The 26,838-nt window shown below is 46.0% G+C and overlaps 1 protein-coding gene across 1 annotated transcript in view; it reads left to right on the plus strand.

Annotated features, from left to right (window-relative positions):
* Positions 1-26,838, plus strand: part of LOC108900273 (AT-rich interactive domain-containing protein 1A-like) — a 50,388-nt gene that overhangs the window by 19,804 nt on the left and 3,746 nt on the right. Inside the window, 18 exon segments of the mRNA XM_018701251.2 lie at positions 373-594; positions 2,964-3,677; positions 4,357-4,473; positions 18,264-18,504; positions 19,342-19,431; positions 19,880-19,959; positions 19,961-20,051; positions 20,631-20,931; positions 21,592-21,737; positions 21,860-21,957; positions 22,053-22,262; positions 22,379-22,583; positions 24,537-24,669; positions 24,779-24,954; positions 25,043-25,172; positions 25,333-25,452; positions 25,613-25,709; positions 25,945-26,764. Coding sequence (XP_018556767.1) covers positions 373-594; positions 2,964-3,677; positions 4,357-4,473; positions 18,264-18,504; positions 19,342-19,431; positions 19,880-19,959; positions 19,961-20,051; positions 20,631-20,931; positions 21,592-21,737; positions 21,860-21,957; positions 22,053-22,262; positions 22,379-22,583; positions 24,537-24,669; positions 24,779-24,954; positions 25,043-25,172; positions 25,333-25,452; positions 25,613-25,709; positions 25,945-26,764 — 3,991 coding nt within the window.

Consider the following 26,838-nt stretch of genomic DNA (forward strand, 5'->3'; position numbering starts at 1 on the left):
CCCCCTCCTGCTTTTTGTTCTATATTTGCTTGATTATACGGTGACTGGTTTATGAGATGATGCTTGCATGACACATTGCAATGGAAGAGTCATCATTTGTGTTCAATGCTGAGTAAGGCGTTTTCAAGAAAACCCACTAAAAAAGGTTCCAAAATAACTCCAGCTATATTTGACCTGAACTACATTTTCTCATCTTTTTCTGTCACATCACTGAGTTCTGAACAATGTCCTATCAGCTGCATCATTATAGAGCTTGTTGCAGCTTGTTGAGGTGTTTGACTGTACGGTCAAACCACGAGTGGCAGTTTTCTCTTTTTGTCGCCATCCATCCACTGTTTCAACTTAACAGCACATTTTCTCTGTGTTGTCTAGCCTCCAAGCCCAATGGAACAAGTAGGGAAGATGCGCAGCCAGCCGTACGGAGGACCCAACCCCTACTCTCAGCAGCAACAAGGGCCTCCCACAGGGCCTGGACCCCAGCAAGGAGGCTCTTACCCAGGCCAGGGCTACGGACCTCCCGGGCCTCAGAGATATCCTATGGGGATGCAGAGCCGAACACCCGGCAGTATGGGCAGCATGCAGTATGGACAGCAGGTTAGTGATGATGGGCTTAGATTACTTTCTCTGCAACCTTGTACAACCTGTTTTTGCAGTCACAGTCTGACTTGAAAAGACTAAGTATGTTAAATAATTGAGGTGCTTAAGTTGAAATTATATTAATGATGACACAAGAGAATAGATGGGTTGAGTTCAAAGTGCAGTATTTGACCAGGGTTAGGTCTGGGACCAGCGCCATGTTGGCCAAGGTTAAAAGACTTGTGTCATGTTCAAAAAGTATTCAAAAAGGCAAACTTATCTGAACAAAGGAGAGTTGAGATCTTCAAATATTAAGTCTTTGTTAAATGTAATGAGGATTTGAACTACTGCTAAGGTTGTGAGGGCAGCATATTAAGAAACAATGAAGTGGATTTGTCCTGCCTGCTTTTGACACCTGTACCTTGAACGGGGAGATTGTCCAATACCCACAGCACAGCACTCAAAGTGGTTTCTAAAAGGAACTGCCAAACCATCACTATAACCACTACCTGAATGAAGCTGAGGAAATGATGGGCGGAGGCTTGAATCACCAAACCCGAGCTACTACACTGTTGTTAGTAAAAAGATCAAACCTGGTGAAACCAATACGTTATTCATAATGAAAGACCTCCTGCCCTAGGAAAGGACATTTAACAGGGCCATTATGAATTTCTGTGGTACGTAGTCATGGTGCAGGGCATGGTTTGAAGTCCGAACCACAAGTTAATAAGTTTTTTACATTCCTGTTAGTTGAGGCACCAGAGCGTTTATTTGGTAAGTGACTCAGTATTAGAGGAATGGTGGCAGTGGTGGCACACAGCAGATACAGTGACTTCGGTCTCACTGGACATCACACACACGGTTTGGGAAAGTTTGCAGAGGTTTAAAACCGTTTTGTGTTTCGTGGTGAGTAGGGATGATCTTGATCTGTTTAGGGTGTTATCAGTCCAGTCTGAAAAGGAAATGTTGACTCCAGAAAAAGGTGAAATCGCCATAAAAGTTATCTTACTGGAGACATTATCCTTTTAGAAATGGTGAGGAACTGACTCTGTCTGTAGGTATTGCAGGAAAATACTACTATATCCTGGATAATAGGTGAGTTAATGGAGTTAATGGTCATCCCACCAAACCAAACTTGGCATCCTTTTCACCTGAAACATGAAATGGAATGGGGGAAAAAAAACTGTTCTTACACTAACAGAGAGAGCAGACCATCCAATTTTTTACTGTCTGGTTTATTTTCATGCTTGAAAAGCAAAAGTTGGGGAAATTCAAGTTGTGTCTACTAGCACAGTGGGCAGCGCATTCTGACAGCGTTGTCCAATTGAAAACGGCAAACATCCAGTTTGCCTTAGCTACTTACTCATAGCTAGGAATAAGCCCCTTCTTGAACTCTCTCAGCCAGGCAGTCCGTCTTAACAGAGAAATGCATGCAGGGAATCCCGTAGAGTGAAGCCTTTTCCTCCACGTCCGCTGTCTGTGGTCTTGTGCCCATTGTGTGATGTGATTATCTCATACTGGCCTGCCTGGTGCCTGACCATGGACTCGATAAATACCCTGCAGAGAAGAAAACGGCTTCCCTCCCTTTGTCGGACAGATACAATACAGCCACTTCATGTTGTTTTAAATGTGTGGCAATTCTTTACTATCTCGTATTTTCTTTGAATACTTGAATAGCTGAGAACCCTCCCAAAACAACACATGGCTTTTTTTTTCCTTCTCTCTTTTTTATTACTATGTTTCCTCACAAGGTCAGTGCTTTCTCCTTCCATGCTTCTTGAGGGTAATGAAACGAAAGCGCAGTATTGAAAGGCTTTCGGCGCGCAGGATCGGGTGGAATATGAAAAGCCTCATATTGAAGTTCAAGGAGATGAAGTCAAAACTCAATTTTTATTTTCATGCCTGTAATTTAAAGCGATACACTGCTGAATTCCAACACTTAGATGGCTTTTCTTATGCGCTTTGACTGATCAGTTTATACCAAGGAACACACTCCTCTCTCTTACAGACAGAGAGAGAACAGTTGTCTTCTCCTTTTAATCTGTGAGTAAGATGAAGAGATGCTCTGATTACTCCGCTGAGAATGAATGGTAAAAAAAATCAAAGAGGTGAGGTGGATATTGGGTTATTTTTATATATCTTTCACAGCTTCAGAAAGGATCCTGTCAGCACACAGTCTGTACTCAGGAAGTGATTGATATTCCACTGAGGGGCTCAGGATAGTAAATCTGTAGTAAAATCTTAGTTCTACTGAAGAAAGCTGTTTATGTTCACAGGCAATTCAGCTATGCTGGGTTATATTTACTCACAGATCAGAGTGGTCTTCCCTTTTTTTTTTAAAGAGCACTGTTGTTGATCCTAACTGATCTTATTGTTTTCATGTCTAGATTTCATCCTATGGACAGCAGGGCCCGGGTGGCTACAGCCAACAGAGTCAGGGGTACTATGGGCAGCATGGTCCCCCACCTCACCCTGGCCAGCAGCAGCCTCCGTACCCTGGCCAACCACAGGGCAGCTCTGGACCTCCGTACCCCCAGCAGGGCCACCCTGCGCAGCCTCCTGGCCAACATGGGCAGCCAGGACCCCCTTACCAACAATCTCAAGGTCCCCATGGCCCTCCTCCAGGCCAGCCTCCTTATAGTCAGCCCTCACAGCCACAGCCAGGACAGCCACCCTACGTCCCTCCCCAACAGCAGCAGCAGCAGCCTCAACAGCAGCAGGGTCCTGGTCCCCAAAGTCAGCAGGGCCCTCCAGGCCAGCCCGGCTACCCGCAACCCCCTGGGCCAGGGCAGCCACCACCGCAGCAAACCCCGCAGCAGCAGCAAGGGCCCCCACAACCACAACAACAACAACAGCAACAACAACAGCAACAACCACAACCAGGAGGACCGCCTCCTCAAGCCCAGCAACCTCCAGGTCATGGCCAACAGGGTCAACCATCACCTTACTCTCAGACACCCCCACTGCAGCAGCAGCAACAACAACAACAGCAACAACAGCAACAACAACAGCAGCAGCAGCAGCAGCAGCATCAGCAACAACAACAGCAACAGCAACAGCAGCAACAGTCACCATATCAGAGGTTCCCACCTCCTCCACAGGTAACAGCACAGTGCACAAGTCTTTTAGCACACTTAAGCTATAACATGATGTGATGCTTCAGGCCCATCAGGAGTTTCCTGACACATGCTCTTGACATTTGCTTCACTTTATCTGTATTGCAACATACCTGCCTTACGATATTAATGCAAACCAGTCTGTCAGCAATAGGTAGGCAAGAGGTTTTGAATAAAGCTTTGACGTAAGCCATTTAGGGTTGACTTGTTGCTTGATTAACGTCTAATTATTCACTTAAATAAAGAGGCTCTTGTCTGTTAAATGAATAGTAAAAACAAGAGGGATTTAGATGACAAAACACACCAACCCCTACATTACCTGTCAGAGAAACAAATCTGATTACATCTAATTGTTTGGTAAAAAAAAACAAAACAAAAAAAAAAACACAATGATAAATTGGAGATGAGGCCACAAGTGAGGAGAACTGTCTCTCTGTTAGTGACCCAGACATGCCAGACAGTAAATATTCAAATCAAAGTTCCTCATTGCATGGCACACATTTTTTTTTACATAAATTACGTAAATGTATTTACATTTATCTAGCCCAGTGGAGATGTGTTATTTGTATCAGTGCTATACATAGCAAAGAGCCAGTAAGCAGTAACAAGATGCTTGATTTGGAGACTGGAGTCCAAGTATTATCTTTCTTCTCCCTGTGATCAGGAACTCTCCCAGGATTCCTTTAGCTCCCAGTCCAGCGCTCCTCCTTCCAACCAGCCCATGGCTTCCAACAAGAGCAGTCAAGAAGACAGCATGCAGGCCAGGCCATCCAGTCTGCCGGTAAGCCCTCCATCATCTTCATGTAACAAGTGGCCTCAATGGGCACAACCACCTCCATAGTTTAACCTATTAATATGTAATTTATGACCCTCCTAGAAGGCCAGAAATCTCACTAAAGCAGACACATTTATGACAGGAATTGTCAGTAGTTTTTAATCTTACGGCTAGAGTCAGTCCCGTATTAATAAATAATAATCACCTGCAACAATTGCCAGAAAATGCAATGCAAATGGCTTAGTACTGAAAGCAAATAAGGGATTTAACTTGGACTATGAATATATAGACCCATATTGTTAGTCAAAGTCTTGACAACCGTCAGGTGTTAGGGCCGCCCTAGAAAATCATTGTACTGTATGTGTTGCAGTGACCTTTCTCCACACACGGCGTTTGAAAAGATTTTAGACCAGATCTCATTCCAGTGTTTTGCTGATCTGCACCCAGGTTCAATAAAACTGTTGCTTTTGGTAGATAGTCAGACAAACCACTCACCGGTTTAGACTAAACTGTCAACCTTAGTCATTAGTGACTCACACTCAGGCCAGTCTAGATTCAACTCCATTCAAGGACCAGTAAATACACCAGTAACACCAGTCTCCCTAAAAGTAGCTGGATTTAGCTTTAATTTCTCAAAACTGTTGTCTTGTAACCAAGTGATGGTACCCGGCTTTGTTTTGTAATGCAGGGAACATCATTGTGCAGCATTAAGAATTAGCCTCTAGTAGGAGACACGGTCATAAAGTGTGACTGTGTGAGTAAAATACATAGAAATCTCTGGGTGAATATTGAATTTTCGGGGGCCACTGTGCACTCGACCGACCACCAAACACTTGGATTCAGCTGCATCAATCTATCCAGAAGCGATGTGATGGACATTTTATACTTTATTAACGCTGCAACTACTGTGGGTATTTCATGTTTTGCCCAAGTAGGATCAATATTCAGTACTTTGGACTTCAGACACCAGTGGATTCCCAGCTTTGTTTACTGCTTTCTGGTTATGTGCCTGCTAAATTCCTGGCATGAGTTTGAGATACCAACATGTACATAAAATCCCAACACGTGCTACTGTGAACATTTTTCACTACAGCAATTTCTGTGACCCAATATTGGAATATTAAGGACACAGTAATTTAGGTTGAACTAATCTTTTAAATATTATAGGAAGAGGTAACAAGTAAAAATCTGCATCCCAACCCTTTCCATCCTTTCCCTTCTCTGCTGCCTCTGACTTTTACATACACACAGTACACAACAACAAGCTGATGCCAGGGGTGAGTACAATGTGTTCAAGCAGTGCAGGTTTCTACTGACTTGTTAAAAAATATTCTGTGAGTGGGGGAAAAAAAAAACATTTCTGCCAGGAAAAGGATTGTTGAAAGTGAAGTAAATCTGGCTTTTGATAGCCCTCTGGCAAAGATAAAGGTGAGAGAAACCCCTTCCTTCCCCATGTCCACCCCCCCCACCCCCCACCCTCCCTGTTAAAGAGGTGTCTCGCTGTAACACGTTGCAGTTTCCATGGCAGTGTTTATAGGTCAGACTGCAGAGCTAACCTCATTCTGGGCCTCAGGGAAGGAGAGTGAGAAATGAGATCATTAATGAGAGAGAATGAAAGTGAGAGAGTGGAGTCGGCAGCGAGCGATGGTGGGGTGTGTGTGTGTGTGTGTGTGGGGGGCAGGATGAGGGAGTGCAAGCAAATAACTTCAAATAGTGTGAGTGATTGGTTGGAGTGGGAGATGCTGAGAGGGAGGGAGGGATGAGAGGCAGCTCTGTCTATGCCAGTAGGGGATGCCCCCAGGATGTGTTTCCCTCCTCTTTTATTTATTTTCTCTTATTTATTTATACAACTCTCAGTGGGCTCAGCCATTGGCCGAACAGGCTAGACCAGGGCTATTTTTATTTATTTATTTATTTCCCTCAGACTTCTCGGGATTCCCTATGGTGCGTGTGATTGGCTGTGAGAGCCATTAATCTGCTAGGTGGAGATGAACTGATCCCCTTTCTCCTCCTCCTCCTGCTCATCTTCCCACAACACCTCTGTGGCACGCACATCACACTGTGCAGATTAGACCATGCTAACTGGCAGTAATAACCCTGACAGTCAAAACTGCTAAATTGACTCCTAGAGGTGTGATGAGTAGATGTGCACCAGTGATATCTGTTTTACCTGGAAATGAAGCTATTTTGAAATCCAGACAGCCACAGATTAAAAAGAATGCAGGAGAATCTTAAAGTCTCAGTCTGCAATTTGCAAAGTTCATAAAAATGTATTGTTAAGAAGAGGATCCATCACTATGAAAGGTGAATACAATGCTTCATTTGGTTGAACCCGAGCACCGAGTTTCAAAAACAAGTAAGTCAAGTATCAAAAGTTGGCGTTGAATGCTTGGCAGCACTTTGACTCCAAATTCACAAATGAGGTGAGATGTTAGCAGCATAACAGCGCAGCTGTGAGGCATCCTTTCTGTTTAATACACTTCTTTTATAAACGTCACTGTCTTTGGAAGAAGGGTTCCTCTTTCAGGCAGACAGTCTTCACCAGGGTAACAATATCAACATTTAATGAACAAAAATAGATTTCACAGAGCAAACAGGAAGAAAAACAAATTCTTAGAAATGTACTTCCATAACTTTCTGAGACGACATGTGACGTCCTAAATCCGCAAGTCATGTCTGAGTCAATGTCGAACATTATATTTGTTATGGTGGAAGCACATCTGTTCCATGATGGGTGTCAGTATGGATTTCCCTGTAGTGTTGGTTCCCTGTTCTTAATATGAATAAAATTCTGATAGTAGAGATGATTGTATCAGGCAAAGTTCTTGTATGACTTTTTTGTTTTAAAACAAAATGAAACACTAATGCATTTGGAGAGGTTTTGTAAAAACAAAACAAAACAAAACAAACAAAAAAAGGTTATATAATTCAAAGTAGGGTATAACAAATTTCAAATGATCCTCAGCCACAGCTCACCAGCAAGCTCATTACTTCACTCATTGGTTGACAAACACAATTGGTGCAGTAATGATGATGATCAGTACTCACATGTATTTGTGCACTTCTACTGATGAAGGAAGTGTTGGGTCTTAAATGAACTAACTTATATTATGTTAAACAAGCATGTTTTCCAAATTGAAAGACACCTGACAGAATGCTCAGTACAGATGATATAATGTTGTTTAAATAGGTGTATATTTTGGAAGGACCTGTAGTGATTTTGTACAGACACATTTGTTTTAATCTGCCTCAAAACATATTTGAATACAGATCCAACAGCAGCTGAGGGGTAAGCACCATTTAGCTACTTTAGTTGGGTTTGCACAGAGCCAGCCAGACATCACCTCATCCAGAGTACAGATGGGTCTGTTTGAGCCAGGTGCTAAAAACCCAGCGTCTGTTAGACTGCCGTTGAGGTGGGAATAAAGGAGTACAGGAGGCTCAGCGCCTGCTGGAAGGCGCAGGTAGGAAAGCAACAGTCAGCTTGAGAAAAGGGCTGTGGATAAGAGGTGGAGGGAGGGAGGGTGAAAAAAAAATACAGGCAGCGATAGTGGAACTAGCTGAGCAGGTTGAGCTTGTTCCTGGTTTGTTTTCACCCTGGCTCCAGGACACAGTTGCACAGTTTAACTGCTCGGTATTTACCACACTGTCAGTTCCCCAGAACTGCTTTTGTCGTCATAGAAATCTCTTTAAATGTTTAAAGTTCAAGCAGTCAGTCGATGCTAATCTAAAACAATTTCAAATGAACAGCACAATAACTAATGCAACTGGAAAGTACTAGTGTTTGTGGTCTTAAAATATTCCTGTGACCTAGTAACATTCAAGTCATTTCTAGGAAATGAAATGCATTAAGCTGAGAGGAGGTAGAGAAAGAAAGACTTTTTTGTGTTGTTCTCTATCAAACGCGCTACATTATTGACTGAGTCTATAATGAATAACCACCTACCGATTTACACATGAACTAATGTTAACTTGTGATGAGGAGTGCAAGACAGGCAACACAGCCTGTGAAAACATATAACATCCTCTGTGACTCTGGATAGAGCCTCCCAAAGTTTGAAAAAAATAAAACTGATGCTGTCATAGTGATGTCATGAGGGTTATCTCCGCTTCAGCCTGCGGTGCAAACTAGAGGTTTGAGGTCTGAGAGGAGTAGGCATTTAGGAGCCACAGACAGTGTCATGTAAGATGCTATCTAGTTGCTTGATGTTAAATGTAGGGTTAAGTGCAATACTAAATTGAAGTGCTACTTAAAGACCAAGCTAAGTATTCACATTCAGTGCTGGTTTTTGGGTCATATTTTGGAGAAAGGGAACTTCATATTAGACAAGAATTACAAAGAATTATTTCCTATGGAAGTGGACACAAGCACAAAGGCCCACCTCCTCCATCACGGCTCTAGAAGAAGTAAAGCAGGCCAATCTCTGCTGTCACCGTCAAGCTTTCATGTTCCCTGGAAGTGACACTTCCTCTCCATGTCAACCCATGGGAATGGGAATAACTACCAGACCACCACCAACCTCCGACCCTCCCTCCCACCTTGCCCCTTCTCTCTAACTCTCTTTTTTAAAATCTCCTTGTCCTCTCCCAGGTCTTTTGTACACCCTTTCTCCACTGTGGGGCTAATCCCACTCAGAACCGCCCACTGGTTGTGGTGCTCCTCTTTTCTGATGTGTCTGAATGTGCTTCAGACTCGAGAGGAAGGTCACATGTTGGTCACACACTTACGCTTGAGTTTGTTTTTCTGTCCTCCATCCTCCCATTCCTCTTGTTCCCCTCGTCTTCCTGAATAAGAGGCTTCATCTGGAGTGGTTTTATCTCGAAGGAAGAGCCGAGGATTTACGATGTTTACTTTATTTGTGTCAGCAGAGCATATTTTCCCATTAACAGTGGTTTAATGGAGAGAATACAATACCTTTATTTAGCCCTACTTAAATTTCACAACAAGTATATGATGTAGATGGCCTGTAGGAGGCCTTTAACTAGAGTGTTTTTAATGTTGAAGAGCATACGTTTGTTTGTTTGGTTTGCTCTGACAATGATCAACTGAAGGTCCTAGTTTAGTACTAGGCTTCCCACCTTATAATTTATCACCGTATCACTGCCTGTCAGGACCCCACCCTTGCAAGAATTCAGTCTTACCCAGTGCATTTGTAAAGCTCAAAGACCACCCACTTCACAACAACAGACCCCCCCCCCTCCCTTAATGACCTTTAATGTTATGTGCCAAGCCTTCTGATCTGGAACCGAGGGATCTTCCAGTCTTGATCAACTCCGAGTCCCCCCCCACCCACAGCCTCCTGCAATCCCCATTCCCTGCTCAGCCCAGCCCAGCTCTGCTCTCCTGCGGCAGCTAAGCTTGTTTTTGCGACATAGCTCTGGAGCAATCAGCCTGACAAGGCCGGCCCACTTTTTTTCCTCTCCTACCCAGCCCAGCCCCCTCCCTGCCTTTTTCAATATTACACTCTGTTTTTTTGCTGCATTTTTCTCTTTCTTTCTGTTTATTTATATATATATATATATTCGTATATAAATATATATTTTTTACTCTCTCTGCCGTTCCTCTTTCTGTCTAAATTCTCGTTTTCTCTTTCCCTCGCCTGCGCCCTCCTCCCCTCCTCCTCCTCTTCCTTTCCTCGTTCTCTCTCTTCTCTCAGTAAATCAGCTTTCATAACGCTGTGCAGCGCAGCCTTGTTTTGCGAAGCTCTGACGCTGACAGTATTCAGAGTCCGGGGCCAGTTTCCTGTTGCTATTCTGGGGCCCTTGCTTCCTGTGTGGGCATGTCTTATTCAGATTCCAGGGTGCCTCTCACTCGCTCTCACCCCCTCCCTCCTCCCAGCTTGTCTGTTTCTCTCCCCTGCTCCCTCTCTGTCTCACCCTTTTCTTTCCTCTATGTGATTTTTAATTAATGTACTTGAGAAAATTCAATCTGCTGACAAAGTGTGTTGTTTTGCATTTGCTTCAGTGAATTGTTTCTCAGCCTGCAAAAACCCCAAACCCTGTTTTGCTCTTGTGAGCTCGCTTGCGCGCTCACACTCACACTCACACACATACACACACACACACAGAACACTCTCCCTCTCCCTTTTGCTCTCCGCTCACTCACACACTCTCACACTCGCACACACACTCTCCCATGCCCCTCCCCTCTGCCTCCATTTCTGCTGGGCTGAGCTAGTTTTGCAGCACAAAGACTGTGGCTGACTGCAGCACTGTCTGTCCTCTGCTTTCTCCTGCTCTCGCTGGAACAAGCTGCTGAGCCTGGATGGATGAAACTGACCTCACAATGAAATTAACTCTCGCTCCATGAAATAACTTCTATATTATTTTTTTCCCCCCGTCTCCCCAGTTAATTCACTGGTGGTATCAGTTGCTTTGGTAGCGCCCTCTAGACACGCTCTGTGTGTGTGTGTGTGTGTGTGTGTGTGTGTGTGTGTGTGTGTGTGACAGTAGGAGGGGAGGGGCGTTGCTGCTCTGGAGAGCAGGCAGACTGGCTATAGGGGTCTGGAGCCTCCCCACTCAACCAGCCACCCCCCAACCCCCAACCCCCTCCCGCCTCACCCCGAGGCCCCTCCAGCCCCCTTGGCCCGCCGTATCCCAGCACCCCTCACCTCGGGCTGGGCAGCTGCCTGCCTCACTTGGGCATCTGTGCGCTGCCCTGGGACTCCCTGCTACTATTGTGATCTCTACAAAAGGCCCCCCACGCACACACCATCTCCCCATTATTCACAGCAATCAGACCCCCTGCCTCCTCCCCCTCACCACCTCCCTCCATCTACTCTGTGTTAGCTACACACAGACTGCTGCAGTGTTTGTGTGTGTGCCTTGCACACCCCCGTTTTTTTTTGTTACCCCCACAGAGAAGCTCAATTAGGCAAATGTGGAGCGTTTAAAAAAGAACTCCCTACTTATTGATTAAGATTCATAGTTGGCCTTTATTTTCTTTTTGACTGCAAGCTTGAAACGCACAGGAATGTTAAAGCAGAACAGTATTGATCAGTGTCAAATGAATTGTATTTTTTTAATGCCTTAGCAGTGTGAGACTCCTTTTCTAAATTTTGCTGGTTCACCCTTTCATCTTGTACTTTTCAGTCCATGTTATTATCTGTCCCACGTGGCTGCTGGTGATAAAGTAGCAGTGTAATGGTGATCTCTGGGGAGCTGAAGCTAGCTCGTCCGTGGAGGTAGTAGACATTGTGTCTGTGGCACTGATACTCCAGACAAGATATTTAATCCCAGCAGGGTGCTCCCAGGTTCTGAGCATTGACTCACCCTACTTGTGTTGTCACCGTCCACGTTAGCTGTTTGCCTACATTTTGGAGAAATGAAATAACAGAACTCATGACATGTTCAGTTCAAACACTGACTGTAAACACCATCTGCTCAATAGCTCATATCTGTATCATGGTGTGGACTGGGTACAGTTGCATGGAGCACCTATAGGGTACCCTTACAGTGTATGGAGAGTTTCTTGTCAGACTGTGCTCTATGTGAAACCCTGTAATGGCTGCTGCTGCTGTATGAGGCAGGGGCCTGCCTTGCTTCTCCTCCTTTCTCCAGTTCTTCCCTCATAGTGGGATGGGAGTGCCCCCTTATGGTTGAGCTCAGCCCTGCAAACCTCGAGCTGGGGCTGGAACTGCCTCTCTCCAAGCCACCGATGGACTCCCCAGAAGCCCCTTGTAGCTTGGAACAGCCCCTGGATGTAGGTGGGATCCTTGGGCAGGTGGCTTAGGTGTCAACAGCACCCACCTGTCAGTCTTGGTATTCTCTGTATGGACGTTTCCTCCTGTCGTCCCATGGTAATGCAGCACAGAGTCAATACAGGTGCTTTCATAGACCAGACACCTAAATTTTATTTTGTCTGAGCGCCTACAGTCTATCTGTCATCTGTCTGTGACAGATAGAAGCGCTCTGATTGTGGCGTGGAGATAATGTGCTTCTGAGCTCAGTTAAGTCAAGTCAGCATGTTCACAGACTGAGCTGGGAGAAAGAGAATAGAAACCCCTTTATAAAATGTGCAGAGAAATTTTCACTTGATCTTAGGCTTTAAAGGGAAGAGATGACTTTTCCCATGACCCCGTTCGGATATCAAAAAGCCCACTTTGCCCTGAATGAGTGATAAATGCACGGCGCTGGAGTGTTCTCGCCGACAAGGTCGTCAACACATAAACATAAACATCAGGGACTCAGGAAAGACAGCAAAGTTCAAGGTTTTGCTTGCTTGTGTTTGTCCACTCACCATGTGTGTGCGTGTCTCCCAGGCCTCCTCAGCACTAAAGGCCCGGAGGCTGAGTGTGTAATTAAAGCGGTGGCGGTGGTGGAGCAGGAGCGAAGAAGGGTGGTGGGGGGGGGGGGAGCGAAGCTTTGGTGCGTCTGCGTTTCCTGTAACAATGACGGGCTTCTTCTTTTGTAGTAGCTGACTGCACTGTGACCCTGCCAGGCACGCAGGGAGGCCACAGAGAGAGAGACAGACAGAGGGATGGCAGCAACAGGGGGGAGGGACTGTGTGTCGGCTCTAATGTGTCAACCACGTGGATCACAGTAACCATGGCAGCCCTTGAGATGCAGCCAGCCCCCCCCCCTTTCGCCCACTCGTCCGCTCTTACCCCCCCCTCTTCTTACTCTCTCTTCCTCCGGTATCACCTCACCACAGAGGATGTACAAGTCTGGAGTGAGTGAGCTTTTTTCTTTTTGTGTTTTTTTTCCTCCCCCTGTATATTGTGTTAAACATCTGGAGGCCTGAGAACAAGGAAGCCTGCCAGCCAGGCAGTTGGTGAAACCCTGAGGTCTGAGAATGACAGAGAAGAGTGGGTCAGGGAGAGTGTGTGACTGAGGGATGAACTCTGCCCCCCCCCCCAACATCACCACCACTACCACCAGATCTAGTTACACTTCTGGCCAGGGTCACACATTCCAGATACGTTTCATTATCTCAGGGCCGCTACGCTACCTCTCTCTCCTACTTTCTGTTTCTCATAACCTACAAAAAAAAGGAAAGAAAAAAAAAAGAAATCGGCTGGCTTGGCAGACTAATGGCTCTGGTCGGGCTTGATTGATTCAGTGAAGTAATCTGCAAATGGAATACATTAGGACGGCGGAGAGGAGAGCAGAGCAGATGACTCAGAGACAGCACAGGCACACTCAGAAGAGCAGTGGAGAATATGGGAATTGTGGAAAGAGTAAAGACTGTCTGCCATTTTCCACATTCATGAGCAATAATTACAGCAGATAAAATTTGGTTGAATTGTTTTAGTATTTTTTAAAATAAATTTTCATCGTTTCAATTCGTCTTTTTGCCTCTCCTCAACCCTCAAACGCTATGAAGACTGTTCTGCAGTTCTCAGCTCTGAAGTTCCATGTTAGGCAGTGCTGGGAAAAACACAAAATGGCTGCCATAGAGAGAAGCTTCCACAGAAAGAACTGCAGCTCTCTCCTTCTCTCCACAACACAGTTTCTCTCACTGCCTTCATATAGGGGGAAAAAACTCATCTTGTGTATTTGTTGCGTACACTCATGTTATTGTCTGTTATGTATTTGTCATAGATAACACTGGTGTAACCTTCCTACCAGCTTATAAACCCCCCACACACACTCCTAAGTTAGCCACTCCACTGTCGCTCAACTCCTCCCCAAGCCTGATCCATGCCCTCTTCATCATTTGCCTTCTAATAATGAGCAGGTTGAATAGCAGAGCCTCAGCAGCATCAGTATCACCAACGCTCCCCTCCCCTCTCTCCCCCCTTTCCTCCCCTCCTCCCTCCTCCTTCCTCTCCTCTCGCTGTCCGGCTTGTGCAGTCAGCAGAACAGGCTGGTGCTGTGCAGTATTGAGCTGGGAAAAATCAATGACTGCAGAGTGGGAGTAGGTAGAAGCTTGTGTCCGTGTGTGTGTGTGTGCGCGCGCGCTTCTGCCTATCCAGGCTGAGGGATGAGAGCTGTCAGTTGTCAGATATTTACTCACCATCTATGCTGCATATATGTGCCAGTGTAGCAGGTGTAGATGTGAATTTCTGATATATTTTTGTGAATTTGCCCATTTTATTGTATTGAATAGGAGCACTAAACCATTTCATTTAGTCATAAGAAACCCCATTCTTGAATATTTTATTGTAATTGTTGGTTTAATGTTCAACTGTACAACTGTTTGCAATTTGTCAAAACTAGTGCCAGTGGTTCTCTGCTGATGCCAAAATAATACTCATTTAAATACCTTACTAATGAATATGAACACACATGGCTACAAAACTGTTTTTTTCCATTTAACAAAAGAAGCCAAACTTCTCAAATCATTAAGAGTAGCTTAGCACTAAATCCCCCCTTTTTTGAGTTAACTATATGATAATGTAATCGATTCAGGTCCCAGTCTATAGTGTTCACATTAAGGCTGCTCTTCTTTCCTCTAGAAAATCTTAAGATAAATGATCATAGACATAAAAATTTGGAATGGGGCTTGATAGTATTTTATTGAATCTGAATTCAACTCCAAATCCCTTCAAATCCCTTCAAATCTTTTTAGGCAGTTTGTTTGGTGGTGGAATGAAGACATCTCTTAGTTTTAAAAAAACATATTGTTTTTATTTCACATCGCTGAATCCTCAGAGGTTCTGCTGTGCTGACAGGGGTGTAGAGCTTCTCTCACACGCTTTGTTACTTCTCTGTGATTTAACCCTCAACTCATTCTTCCTTTTGTTGTGTGGGAAATGGTGTTTGCTTCGACACAATGGAAAATTAATTCTACTTTATCATTCAGCAAATATCTACTAAACAAAACATAGATTTTTCTGCATGCGTGATGCTCTTGCTGTTACCTGAGGGTGAAATGGTTGTTGCACCGCTCCAGGTCACAGAATGCAATGCTACATCGGCTGCTGCTCGTCTTTCTCAAGATATCAAAAATGCCTCAAGTTCTTTCTTTAACATGATGGATAGAAGATAAATATTGAAGTAATATAGAATCAGTGATTATTTACTGCCTGCCTGTCATATAGAATTCATGAAAGCTATGGTTTTTCTGCCTCTATTTTTATTTTTATAATGTTAGCAGTGATGGTGGTCCACCTCTACTACAAAACAATGCTAGAGATTCTGGATTAGATACTCAACTGTTGTAGAGTTAGGATTTGAAAACAGATTGAGAGCATACATTCACTTACCATTTACACCTGTGTGAAATATAAGTTAAAAAAAAAAAGACACAGGCCATGTGTAAACAGTATGGCTTAAATCAGAGATGGTCTCATCCAAGAATAAATAAAGATTACAAATGTGAGTACATATTCAATACCAGTTTTTGGCACTTGATAGTTGACCTCAGTGCCAAAAACACAGGTTCAGTTCCAAACTCTAATAAAGACTATAATGAGGTAATAGTGGCAGAAGTCTTGTTGCTTCTCTAATTTTGCTCCTGTCTTGTAGATTTTTACTTAACTGCTCCTCATTCTGCATGAACACCCCCAAGGGCTCCTGGAGTGCCCCAAATCCCACTTTTAGAAGGCAGCTGTTTTTGATCAGGATGGATCCTGCATTGTTAATACTTTCTTGGTCCGTCTTTCTGTCTCAGGACTGAAGTGTGTATGTCTTGTGCAGCCGTCCACAGTGACCTCCTGCTGAGATGTGACTCCTGGGCGTAACTCCAGGAATTGACCCCTGACCTTTTTTTTTGCACTGTGGTCTGGGTCATGGGAGGGGTTGGTGGAAGAGGTCCCCCCCTCTTGTGGCACGGACACGGCTTAGTGCTGCATCTCTGAAGCTTTTAGCATGGCAGCTGCCTAGACGGTCATCATGACAGGCCGAGGCCTCTGTCAGATGACCGGTCTTGTGATGTCTGAGTGGAGGTGGGGTGGTGCTGGTTGGGAAGAGGGGGAGATTGTAGGTCAGCTGACAATGCTGGCTGCTGGAAAAAAAGGATCCCGCCATGGTTGTTTAAGCAAGGAATGTCATGCTGTTTGATCTCTGCTCTCTACTCCAGAGCATTAAGATCTCACTGCTCCGTGACGTTCACACAGCATGGCTTTGCCTTGTTCTGACCTGTTTTTACATTTGCTAACATTAATTGGGTATCAGCCAATGAAACACTTTAGAGCGTGATACTCTTCCATAAAGCCCTCCTGCTGGGTTCTGCATGGTTTTATAGCCGCCACATCTCCTGTGTTGGTCAGAAAGGCCTGGGTTTGTGCAGTCACCGAAGTGAGAGAAAGAGATGTAGGGACGGGCAGAGGGAACAGGGTGGGGGTGGAATGGGGGTGTGGGGTGGTGGATTCTGAATCAGCGTTCTCCTCCTGTCACTCCCTCTGGGGTTCCTCCATCAGGTCACGTCCCAAAAATAGCAACGGGCGCTGTTTCAAGTGCAAAACCGCCGGCTTCGGGGCTGCAGCCAGCCTGCGAGTGTGAGATTTCTATGGGAATAGTTGGCCACCTTCCAATGAGAGCTTTTTTCCCCCCTCCTCCTCCTCCTCCTCCCTGACATTTTTTTCCCTCCTCCGATGTGACTGGCAGATGAGCTTGCATTTCTGAGCAAGCACATGGGCTCCACGTGAGTGGCCAGTGTGTAAACATTCACCTTCCCACAAACATAATCATCGCCGGCTGCCTTCCTACCTTCCTGCCTGCCTGGCTGTCTTTGTGTCACAGCCAGCTGAGGCTCAATAACAACACCACATGGCACCAGAGCCTGTGCCCAGCACCAATTATTTCAACTGCCTCCCAAGATGACTTGCTTCAAATACCCCCCCCCCCCAATCACACACACACACACACACACACACACACACACACTCTTCCTCTTTGCAAGCCACACAAACAGAGTTCTCCTTGCCAAGATGGATCATTATCAGCATTATGGGAGTGATGTGGAGTATTTATAAAAAGGTGGGAAATGAAGTCATTCTACCTGAATATGTGTTTGCACTATAATAGGGTGGCAGTCTTGTATGAGGGAATAACAGGCACACCCTGGTGCTGTAACGCATCAGTGACTATTTGGATTTCCAGTCACTTGATTTGACTTCACTTGACTTTGATATGATTCTGAAATAAAACGCTCTCACCCTCCTCTTACAAGAGTGTGCAGGAAAAAGCCTGAATATGATTCTTATTTCTCCTCAATACGATTCACATTCCTCTAAATGCAGCGGCTGTCTTCTCCAGCTTTTCACATTTTCAAGTCTGAGCCAAACTGGGCTTTATTTACAATCCCCGCTTACACACACCGACACACTGACGCGCACACACGCACAGATTTTCCTTTGATATGTGTTTTTCCACTTAATTTCCCACTTTCCATCATAATTGCAGCTTCCCCAAAGGGCTGCAGAGGATTATCTGTTTGATTGATGGTTTTTGTCTTGTAAACCTTGATTCTTATAACCCTGTTCCCATCAAATTGTCATATTACATTACAAACTGTTGAAATGGTGCATAAAATAATATTTGAATTAGTGTTGATTTAAAGTGAATGAATTAGATGCTAAAAGAACACATAAGCCATACAAAATGAAAAGTCGTATATCATACCATATTTCATGGTTTTAACCAAAGAGGAAAATGAAATGAACTTGGTAATATTCAAGTCTACCACCTCAGTTTTTGTAGTTATCAGAAAGTTTAAATATCCAGTCTGTTGTTAAGTGAACTTTTTTAATACATAGAAAATCAAAAAATGCCACTTTGTTTTTGAAGGTGATCCATTATTATTTAGAAACAAAGTCCTCAGATTGACAACCAAAATGAGTGGAACATCACTTCTCTTAAAAAAAAAAAAAAAAAATCATCATTAACCTGCATCGCTCCTCTTCTTCCAGGATCTGTCGGGCTCCATCGATGACCTGCCCACCGGCACAGAGGGGGCCCTGAGTCCGGGCGTCAGCACTTCAGGGGTGTCCAGCAGTCAGGGCGAGCAGAGCAACCCTGCCCAGTCGCCCTTCTCTCCGCACACTTCGCCCCACCTCCCAGGCATACGCGGGCCCTCGCCATCACCTGTTGGCTCCCCCGCCAGCGTCACCCCCTCCCGCACCGGCCCTCTGTCCCCTGCTGCTGTGCCAGGTAATGGAAACTGTATATCAGAATTTTAAAATGTTGTTGGTGGTCTTACTTACTTACTCTTGTAATGACAGGCCCAAACTACATTATCAAACATGTCTGGTCTTAATGCACCTACACAACAGTCTCATATTCATGCAAACACAAAATGTTCTACTTAAGATTTCCTGTGTAATAAGATAAGATGAAACTTGGCAGAGAATTATTTGCATACCTTGTAGCAGTGTTTGTGTGTGTAAAATAACAGGACAGAAACTTTCTGGCAAAGAACAAATGCAAAATATTTACAGGACAATAACCAAAAGCAAGTGACATTATGCAGTATGAAAACCTGAAGGCAGTAATTTACTCACCTGCAAAGGCTGCCAGAACGAAAAAAATATACCTGCTAAAAATGCCTAACCAGCCAAAATAATTTAAATACATTTTTCACAGAAGTGTCACCTTCAGTATATGGAGCTGGATGCTGTGTGAAACATCCAGTAAACAAACAGGAGACAGATTTAGAGTTTTAATTCAGAACTTGCTCACTCACAAATACAGTGGATCATATTTGTAATTCATGAAGCGACTTGCCAGATGGGAACATTAAGTTTCTCCTAACATGATGCTAGTAAACCATCTAGACAGCAGGGAAACAGAAGTTACGATGGCACCAGTGCCTCATGGAGACTGACTGTGGGGAGCACTGTAACAGGCAGCTGATGGGATGCTGTCATGGCCTTTTTTAAAGTGGTTGTTTGCTTTGATTTGATGGCCAAGTTTAAGCAGACTATAGAAGACCACGGCAGTGAGATTTTTCCAAAGTTCCTGAGTCCCTGTGTTGTTGCCGTCCTGCAGGTAATCAGATGCCTCCCCGGCCGCCCAGCGTCCAGTCGGACAGCATCATGCACTCTTCCATGAACCAGTCAGCCATGGGCCAGGACAGGGGTGAGTGTGGAGACATGCTTCAAGAGGTCCAAATATTCAAATCACTCATAAGAGAAAAGACCTTTCAGAGAAATCCCTTATCTGCTCAGTGGCCAGTAGTGTAAGAATGTGTGCCACATCCTCCGCAGCTTTTAGGTGTGATTGTTTGAATTTGTACGCATTCCTCCCTCCTGTAAACACTCCCCCAGGCTATATCTTTAAACAAGAATGTGCTTGTAGTCTACTTTGCCAGGTCAAATGAGGCTAACAGCAGACAGACACACTGTGGTGCTGTGTGTTAGTGAGGAAGTGAAGAGCTTGGTTCCTCACACAGGGACATAATGTGTTATGTAACAGTATGTTTAAGCAGATGCTGAGTTGTTGGTTTTTGTTTTTTTTTTTTTTGCATGAGGTCTTTTACAAATGATGAAGTGTGCATCTAATGATGTTCTCTTCCAATCCTCTTCAGTGTACATGCGTAACCCTCAGATGCCTCCATACGGGTCCCCTGGACAACCTGGCTCCGCCTTATCTCCACGCCAGTCTTCAGGGAGGCCAGATGCATGGTGGGATGGGACCCTATCCCCAGAACAACTCCATGGGAAACTACGGGCCTCAGGGCGGCCAGTATGGCCCACAAGGTGAGGCATCAGGGTGGTGTTTTCCTTTAAAAGGCTCTCATTGGTCAACCAAATAGTAGAGGACAGGGGAGAGTACAGTGTCGAGTGATGCACTCTGCTCTGTCATATCATGCAGGGCTTTTTTTTTTCTTTCAGACCTAAAAATATTATGAATGAGTTTACAGTTGTCATCCTGCGACCATCACAGTTTCATAGATAGCCCAGATTTGAAAAAGGCTTTGAAGTCTCCTCTCACTTCTTATATTTATGAAATTATATCACTTCACTTTGAAGTCTCAGATGGTTTCTGTGGGCTTTGAAGAAGTTCTGCTATGAGTCATTGCAGTGAGCAGCGAGGGCCAGATAAAGCCTGCTTCATCAGGCTGCTTGTCAGAGCAGGCAGCTCAGAGGTAAATTTAGAGCTGGACTGCTGAAACTCTTTATCTCGTCAGTGAGAAATGAGAAGAAGATCTTTTACAGATATCTCTGTTTTCAACTGAAATACAGTTTAAAAGCACAACAGGATGCCATAAAACACAGTCAGACGATTGCAAGTAGCAGGCTAAAATCTAAACTTCTCTCCATCTGTGACACTTCCAGGTTACCCCAGGCAGCCCGGCTACACAGGGATGCCCAATGCCAACTATCCCAGCGGCCCCGGGATGGGCGGCTCCATGAACCCCATGCCCGGTCAGGGCAGCGGGGCTCCTTACGGAAGCATGCCACCGGGTAGAATAGGCCCAGGGCAGATGGGTGCTCGGCCCTATGGCCCCGGGATGGCCTCTAACATGGGCGCCATGCCTCCTCAGGTGGCGTCTGGGATGTGTCCCCCTCCAGGCATGAACAGGAAGGATGGCGGACCCTCCATGCACCATGGACCCACAAACTCCATACACAACAGGTGGGTGTTTTACAGCCACTGACTGCATCAGTCTCAATGAGTCATAAGGGAGCTCTTGACTGTCGAGGGTCAGCGCGTATTAAGACTCTTGAGCCTGGAGAGATTTTTTTTTTTGCCATCTTTCAGTTGAGTGTGTGTGTGTTTGTGTGTCTTTACTTGTATGTGCTGGTTGTGCGACCATGAAAAATGATTGATTCTTCCCACGTGCAAGCCGGTCTGGTATGTGTGTGTGTGTGTGTGTGTGTGCGTGTGTGTGTGTGTGTTGGTGCCTGAGTGTGCTTCAGAGTAGATGGCAGCCGACCAAACTTATCTATGAGAGAAAAAGAAAAAAAATGGAGAGAATGAGAGAGCAGGAGATGGTCTCTGAGATCAGTGAATCACATCCTTCCCCAGCGAGTATGCCAGCTCAGCCTACAGAGAGACACCTGTGTGGAAACTGCTAAAATCATATTAAGTAATTTGATGTTTCCTACAGAATATGCCCAGTGAACACAAGGCAAGGAAAAAAGCATAGATTTGTTACAGCAACAAACAGCAAGGCATGAAAGAGATGACAAACTCCATAATCTATACTTTTTTGAGATAATGATGTAATTCTTTCAGCTAGTTATGTCTTAGTTTTCTCAGCATCCCCCCTTAAACAAGCATTCTCTTCTCTAGGCCACCTGGCTACCCTAACATGTCCCAGGGCATGATGGGAACAGGCTCTCCATACGGCCCTGGCATGAACAGCATGCACGGTATGATGAACCAGGCGGGGCCAGGGCCGTACCCAATGGGAGCAAACATGGCCAACAACACCCCTGGTGAGTAAAGGCCTCACTGAAGCCTCGATCACATGGTTGTAGCACTCCCGTGAGCTTAGAAATCCAGTACATAAAATGGTTTTATAGGCTGGTAATCTCTTATTTTTATGCCCGTGTCTCAGGAATGGCTCCCAGTACAGAGTTTGCCATGGACAAAATGAACCCTGCCCAGAAGATGAACAACAAAGTGGACGGGACTCCCAAGCCTGAATCGAAAAAGGTAAAAGTTCTAAGACCACACGGTGAAATTCTTGACGTTCCTTAGATCTTTTTTCCCCCGTCTCATAATTTCCATCCATCATTTGCTCTGTGTAGAAGTCGAGCTCTTCCACCATCACCAACGAGAAGATTACTCGTCTGTACGAGCTGGGCCCGGAGCCAGAGAGGAAGATGTGGGTGGACCGATACCTGGCCTTCGCCGAGGAGAAGGCCATGGGCATGAACAACCTGCCCGCCGTGGGCCGTAAGCCTCTTGATCTCTTCAGACTCTACGTGTCCGTCAAAGAGATCGGTGGCCTCACCCAGGTATGCCCGCATTCCTCCTGAATTTGATCTGAATATTAGAACAGGCAGCTTAGTTATTCTTATGAGGCTCCTCTGTGGAGCTTTCTGAGCCTCCTCCTCCCTCTGTCGCCCACCAGGTGAACAAGAACAAGAAGTGGAGGGAGCTGGCCACCAACCTGAACGTAGGCACGTCGAGCAGCGCAGCCAGTTCGCTCAAGAAACAGTACATCCAGTGTTTGTACGCCTTCGAGTGCAAGATTGAGCGAGGCGAGGACCCGCCCCCAGACTTCTTCAACACAGACACCAAAAAGAACCAGCCGAAGATCCAGCCTCCCAGCCCAGGTGAGCACTGGCGTCCTCCTGCACCTCATCGCCGTTTATTTCATCCTTTAAATAAATAGCACTCATATTGAATGAATGAAAGCTTATTACATTTTTCGCTTTCTCCCATGGGTGCTGCGTGGTTTCCATGCAATTCATCACATTCTCCTTGCTCTATTTGCCTCATATCATCTGCCTATAAACTAGTGTATTTTATGATATCCTATTAATTGCAATGTTAACAGCCGATCAAAGACCATCGTTTGTCATCTCCTGTATGGGCCTGCCATCCTCCATAAATCACCACTGTTTTGGCATATATTGGAGGAGTTGTAAATGATGGCAATGTGGCTGTAAGTCTCAGAGGCGCAGTGCATCCTCTGGACAGTTCCATGACCACATCTCTTGGGGCAGGCAGTACTCCTTGGCATTTGCACAGGACATGACGAAAGACTTGTCCTTTCAGACTTCCCCGCGTTGGTCTTTTTTTGTGCGAACAGCAACGCAACCGGCATGCCAAATCTTTGAATGAGCTCCTAATGTTGGGTAAAAAGTCAGTGTGTAAACTGGCAGTCAGTCATACCAGAGGTTACGGGGGGGGCGGGGGTGTGGTCTTGGGACCATGCTGTCGCCTGGAAGCTGTTTGTTTTGGAGGGACTCCTGTTATAGCTGCCAGGAGCAACCGCACCAGGACCGACCACGTGCTGCTTCAGTCTGGCCGAGACCCAGGCTGTCAGACACGGGGCACTGAGTCAGCGCCGGGGTGTTGTTACAGGAGACATCAGGGTGCTTGTCAGCTGGCATCAGCCCTCTAGTTAGTACGAAGGAAGAGCTGGGGAGGGCCGGGAGTGGGTGGGGGGGTGGGGGGGTCGAGCAGCATCGTGGGGCGGGGAGGTGATTTGGCGATAGCAATGCCCCGTCAGTGGCGTGTCCTCGCTGCCTGGTGCCTGGCCCAGGGCTACAGAGGCAAGGCAACACTCCCTGGAGATTAGTACTGAGCCAGAAATGATGAATGGGGGGAAGAGACTTGAGTGTGTGTGTATGTGTGTGTGTAAAAGTCACACAATTCTCTCTCTCTCTCTCTCTCTGACTCTCTGTTTCTACCATGCTATTTTTTCCATCCTCACGAGATCCTCCCCCTCCCCCCTCCCTTTTCCTCCCTTCATCTTTAGTAGAGGGAAATCCCTGCCCAGAGGGAGGAGGGGGGGGTAGGAAGAGGAGGGTGAGCCGGTTAATGTGTGTGTATGTTTGAGAGAGCTACAGAGGCGAGAGGGTGATGTGAGAAAATGTGAATAAATGTGACCTGCCAGTGACCCCAGTGTTTTGTGTGTGTATGTGTATGTGTGTGTGTGTGTGTGGCAGTTTAATGAATGGGAACCTGTGAGTCATCAGACTGGCGTGCTAATAGTGAGAAGTCCTGAGCTGAAGTTAAGGATGAGTGCTACTATGTCTCTCTCTCACACAGTCACACACACACACACACACACAAAACACAAACAATCACTCACTCTCATGCACACATACACAACTTGCTGTCTCCAAGGCCAGGCAGTAATCTGTCAGAGTCAGGGTTTAGATCATTGTTTCCTGGTGACTCCGAGAGCCCAGCAGTGGTTGAGATGGGGGGGTGATGGGAAGTGGGGGTAAAAGGGGTCGGCATGCTGTGATGAGCTGAAGAATTCAACATTTTTGCTGGCTGTGCACTCGAAAGCCAGTTAGCTTGACACAAACTGCGTTCTTCTGTGCAGCACTCAAGAATTTTGGGATTGCCAAAAGCAGTATGTGTTCCTGAAAGCCCCCAGCAGTGTGTAGCCTACCCACAAGAATGTCCCACCTCACCATGAACTTTCACCTTTCATGGGATGAAGAGAGGAAGAGGGGGTGTTCATTGAATTCTTAGGAATCTTTGAATTTTACAAACCGATGATTGATAGTTGTTTCCCAGCACTCAATGTGTGTATCTTTGTTTTGCAGCTGGTTCTGGATCCCTGCAAGGACCCCAAACACCTCAGTCCACCAGTAGTTCAATGGCAGAGGGGGGAGACCTGAAGCCCCCCACCCCAGCATCCACCCCACACACACAAATGCCTCCAATGCCTGGTGTCAGGTATGAGTTTGAGGCTACAGTGTATTTCTGTGATGTTAACAAAATCACTCAGGCAGTTTACTTGCTTTCAACAAGAATTAAACATCAACATTTTTCTAACCTCCTGCAGGAGTAGCGTCAATCTTCAGGACCCTTTTGCTGATGGTGGAGACCCGGCATTTTCCAGAAGGAATGCCATGACCCCCAACTCTCAGGGCTACCAGCCCGGGATGGGTGGCCCAGAGATGATGGGTCGGATGGGTCCCTACGAGTCCAACAAGGACCCCTTTGGTGGCATGAGGAAAGGTGAGCGCCAGTCAAACCAGCAACACAGATGGTATAGGAGTTCTGGTAGAGCTGAAACTAACAGTATCTTGTGTTTTTCTTTTTGAAGCTGGAGAGCAGTTTATGCCACCAGGCCCCAACAGTGGCATGGGAGAACAGTATAACAGAGGCCCACCTGGCCCCATGGGCAACATGCAGATGGGCCAGAGGCAACAGTACCCATACGGATATGACAGAAGGTAAACATACTACATTATCCTCCAAATTGTCATCCTAATCATGTTATCTGTAACATACACACAATGACAAGACTGGGATCAGGTCTGTACTGTTCCTCTGTCTTTTTTTATGGCCAGTTAAGTCAAATCAGCTGATGTGTGTTGTTTGTTTGATTTATAGACAGGAGCCAGGCATGGGCCCTGACGGCAGCATGGGACCAGGAGCTCCTCAGCCCAACATGATGCCTTCTGGAGCTGACACAGGGATGTACTCACCCAGCCGCCCTCCACCACAGCAACGGTCAGTACCATTCAGTGCTAAAAGTAGTCTCAATTAGGAGAGAGATGATTGTTCTAAGACATTTGGTAAGATTATCAGCATTGGAGTTTTATACTAAAATTGTCATTTCTCTTAATGAAAAGAAGGAAGATGGTGTGAACTTTTTTGTTATTGTTCCCAGGCATGAGTCCTATACCAATCAGTACCCTGGCCAAGGAGCTCCCCCTGGTGGCCCATACCCAAATCAACAGCCAGGAATGTATCCACAGCAGCAACCGGTAAGAACATTTTGTTCAGCGATGGGCAAAGCTCTCATTTCAACTTGATTCCCTCTTTTTTAACATTTCCACATTTTAAGATAGTTTTACTCTCTATGGTGTTACGGCTCGACTTTCCTTATCTAAGCTGGCATTCTGCTGAACAGATTAGCAGATTAATATTCACTTTTCCTAAGCATGAGTGTATAGAGATACTTAATTGTTAAGTATAACACTGAATGTTGTCTGCTGACAGAACTACAAGCGTCCTGTAGATGGAGGGTATGGTCCTCCTGCCAAGCGCCATGAGGGAGAAATGTACAATGTCCCCTATAGTGGTCAGCAGCAGCCAGGACCACAGTCCTCAGGGCCCCAGGGCCAACAGGATATGTATAACCAGTATAATGCGTACCCTGGAGGGGAACGCAGACCACCAGGCCCACAGAACCAGTTCCCCTTCCCCTTTGGTCGGGAGCGAGGACCATCAACTGCAGGCCCCAATTCCCAGTCTCCAATGCCTCCCCAGATGATGGCAAGCCCCATGCCTTCAGGTCCTGATGGCCCCCAGGGTCCAATGTGGCAGGGCCGCACTGAGATGGGCTACCCTAACTATCCCAACCGACAGGGACCTCCTGTACCAGGACAAGGCCCTGGCTACCATGGCATGAACCGTTCAGAAGAGATGATGCCGTCAGACCAACGCATGAACCACGAAGGCCAGTGGCCCGGGCACGTCAACCAGCGGCAGCCGCCGTTTGGGCCCGGTGGCTCTGGACCTCCCATGACCAGACCCCTGCCATCCACCTACCAGACTTCCCAGAACCACATTCCTCAGGTGTCGAGCCCAGCACCCATGCCCCGGCCCATGGAAAGCAGGACGTCACCAAGCAAGTCCCCCTACATGCATCCGGGCATTAAGGTGCAGAAAGCTGGACCTCCAGTACCTGCCTCACACATTGGCCAGGCCCCTGTGCCGCAACCCATGATCAGGCGAGATGTGGCCTTCCCTCCAGGCTCTATTGAGGCCTCCCAACCCCACCTTAAGCCCCGCAGGCGGCTCACCATGAAAGACATTGGTACAGAACTTTTATTTCACGCCTCACTTAATATTTTCAATTGATATGCATAAGCACTAAGTACAATTTGTGAC

This window comes from Lates calcarifer, linkage group LG3 (genome assembly GCF_001640805.2).
Source record: "Lates calcarifer isolate ASB-BC8 linkage group LG3, TLL_Latcal_v3, whole genome shotgun sequence".
NCBI lineage: Eukaryota > Metazoa > Chordata > Actinopteri > Centropomidae > Lates > Lates calcarifer.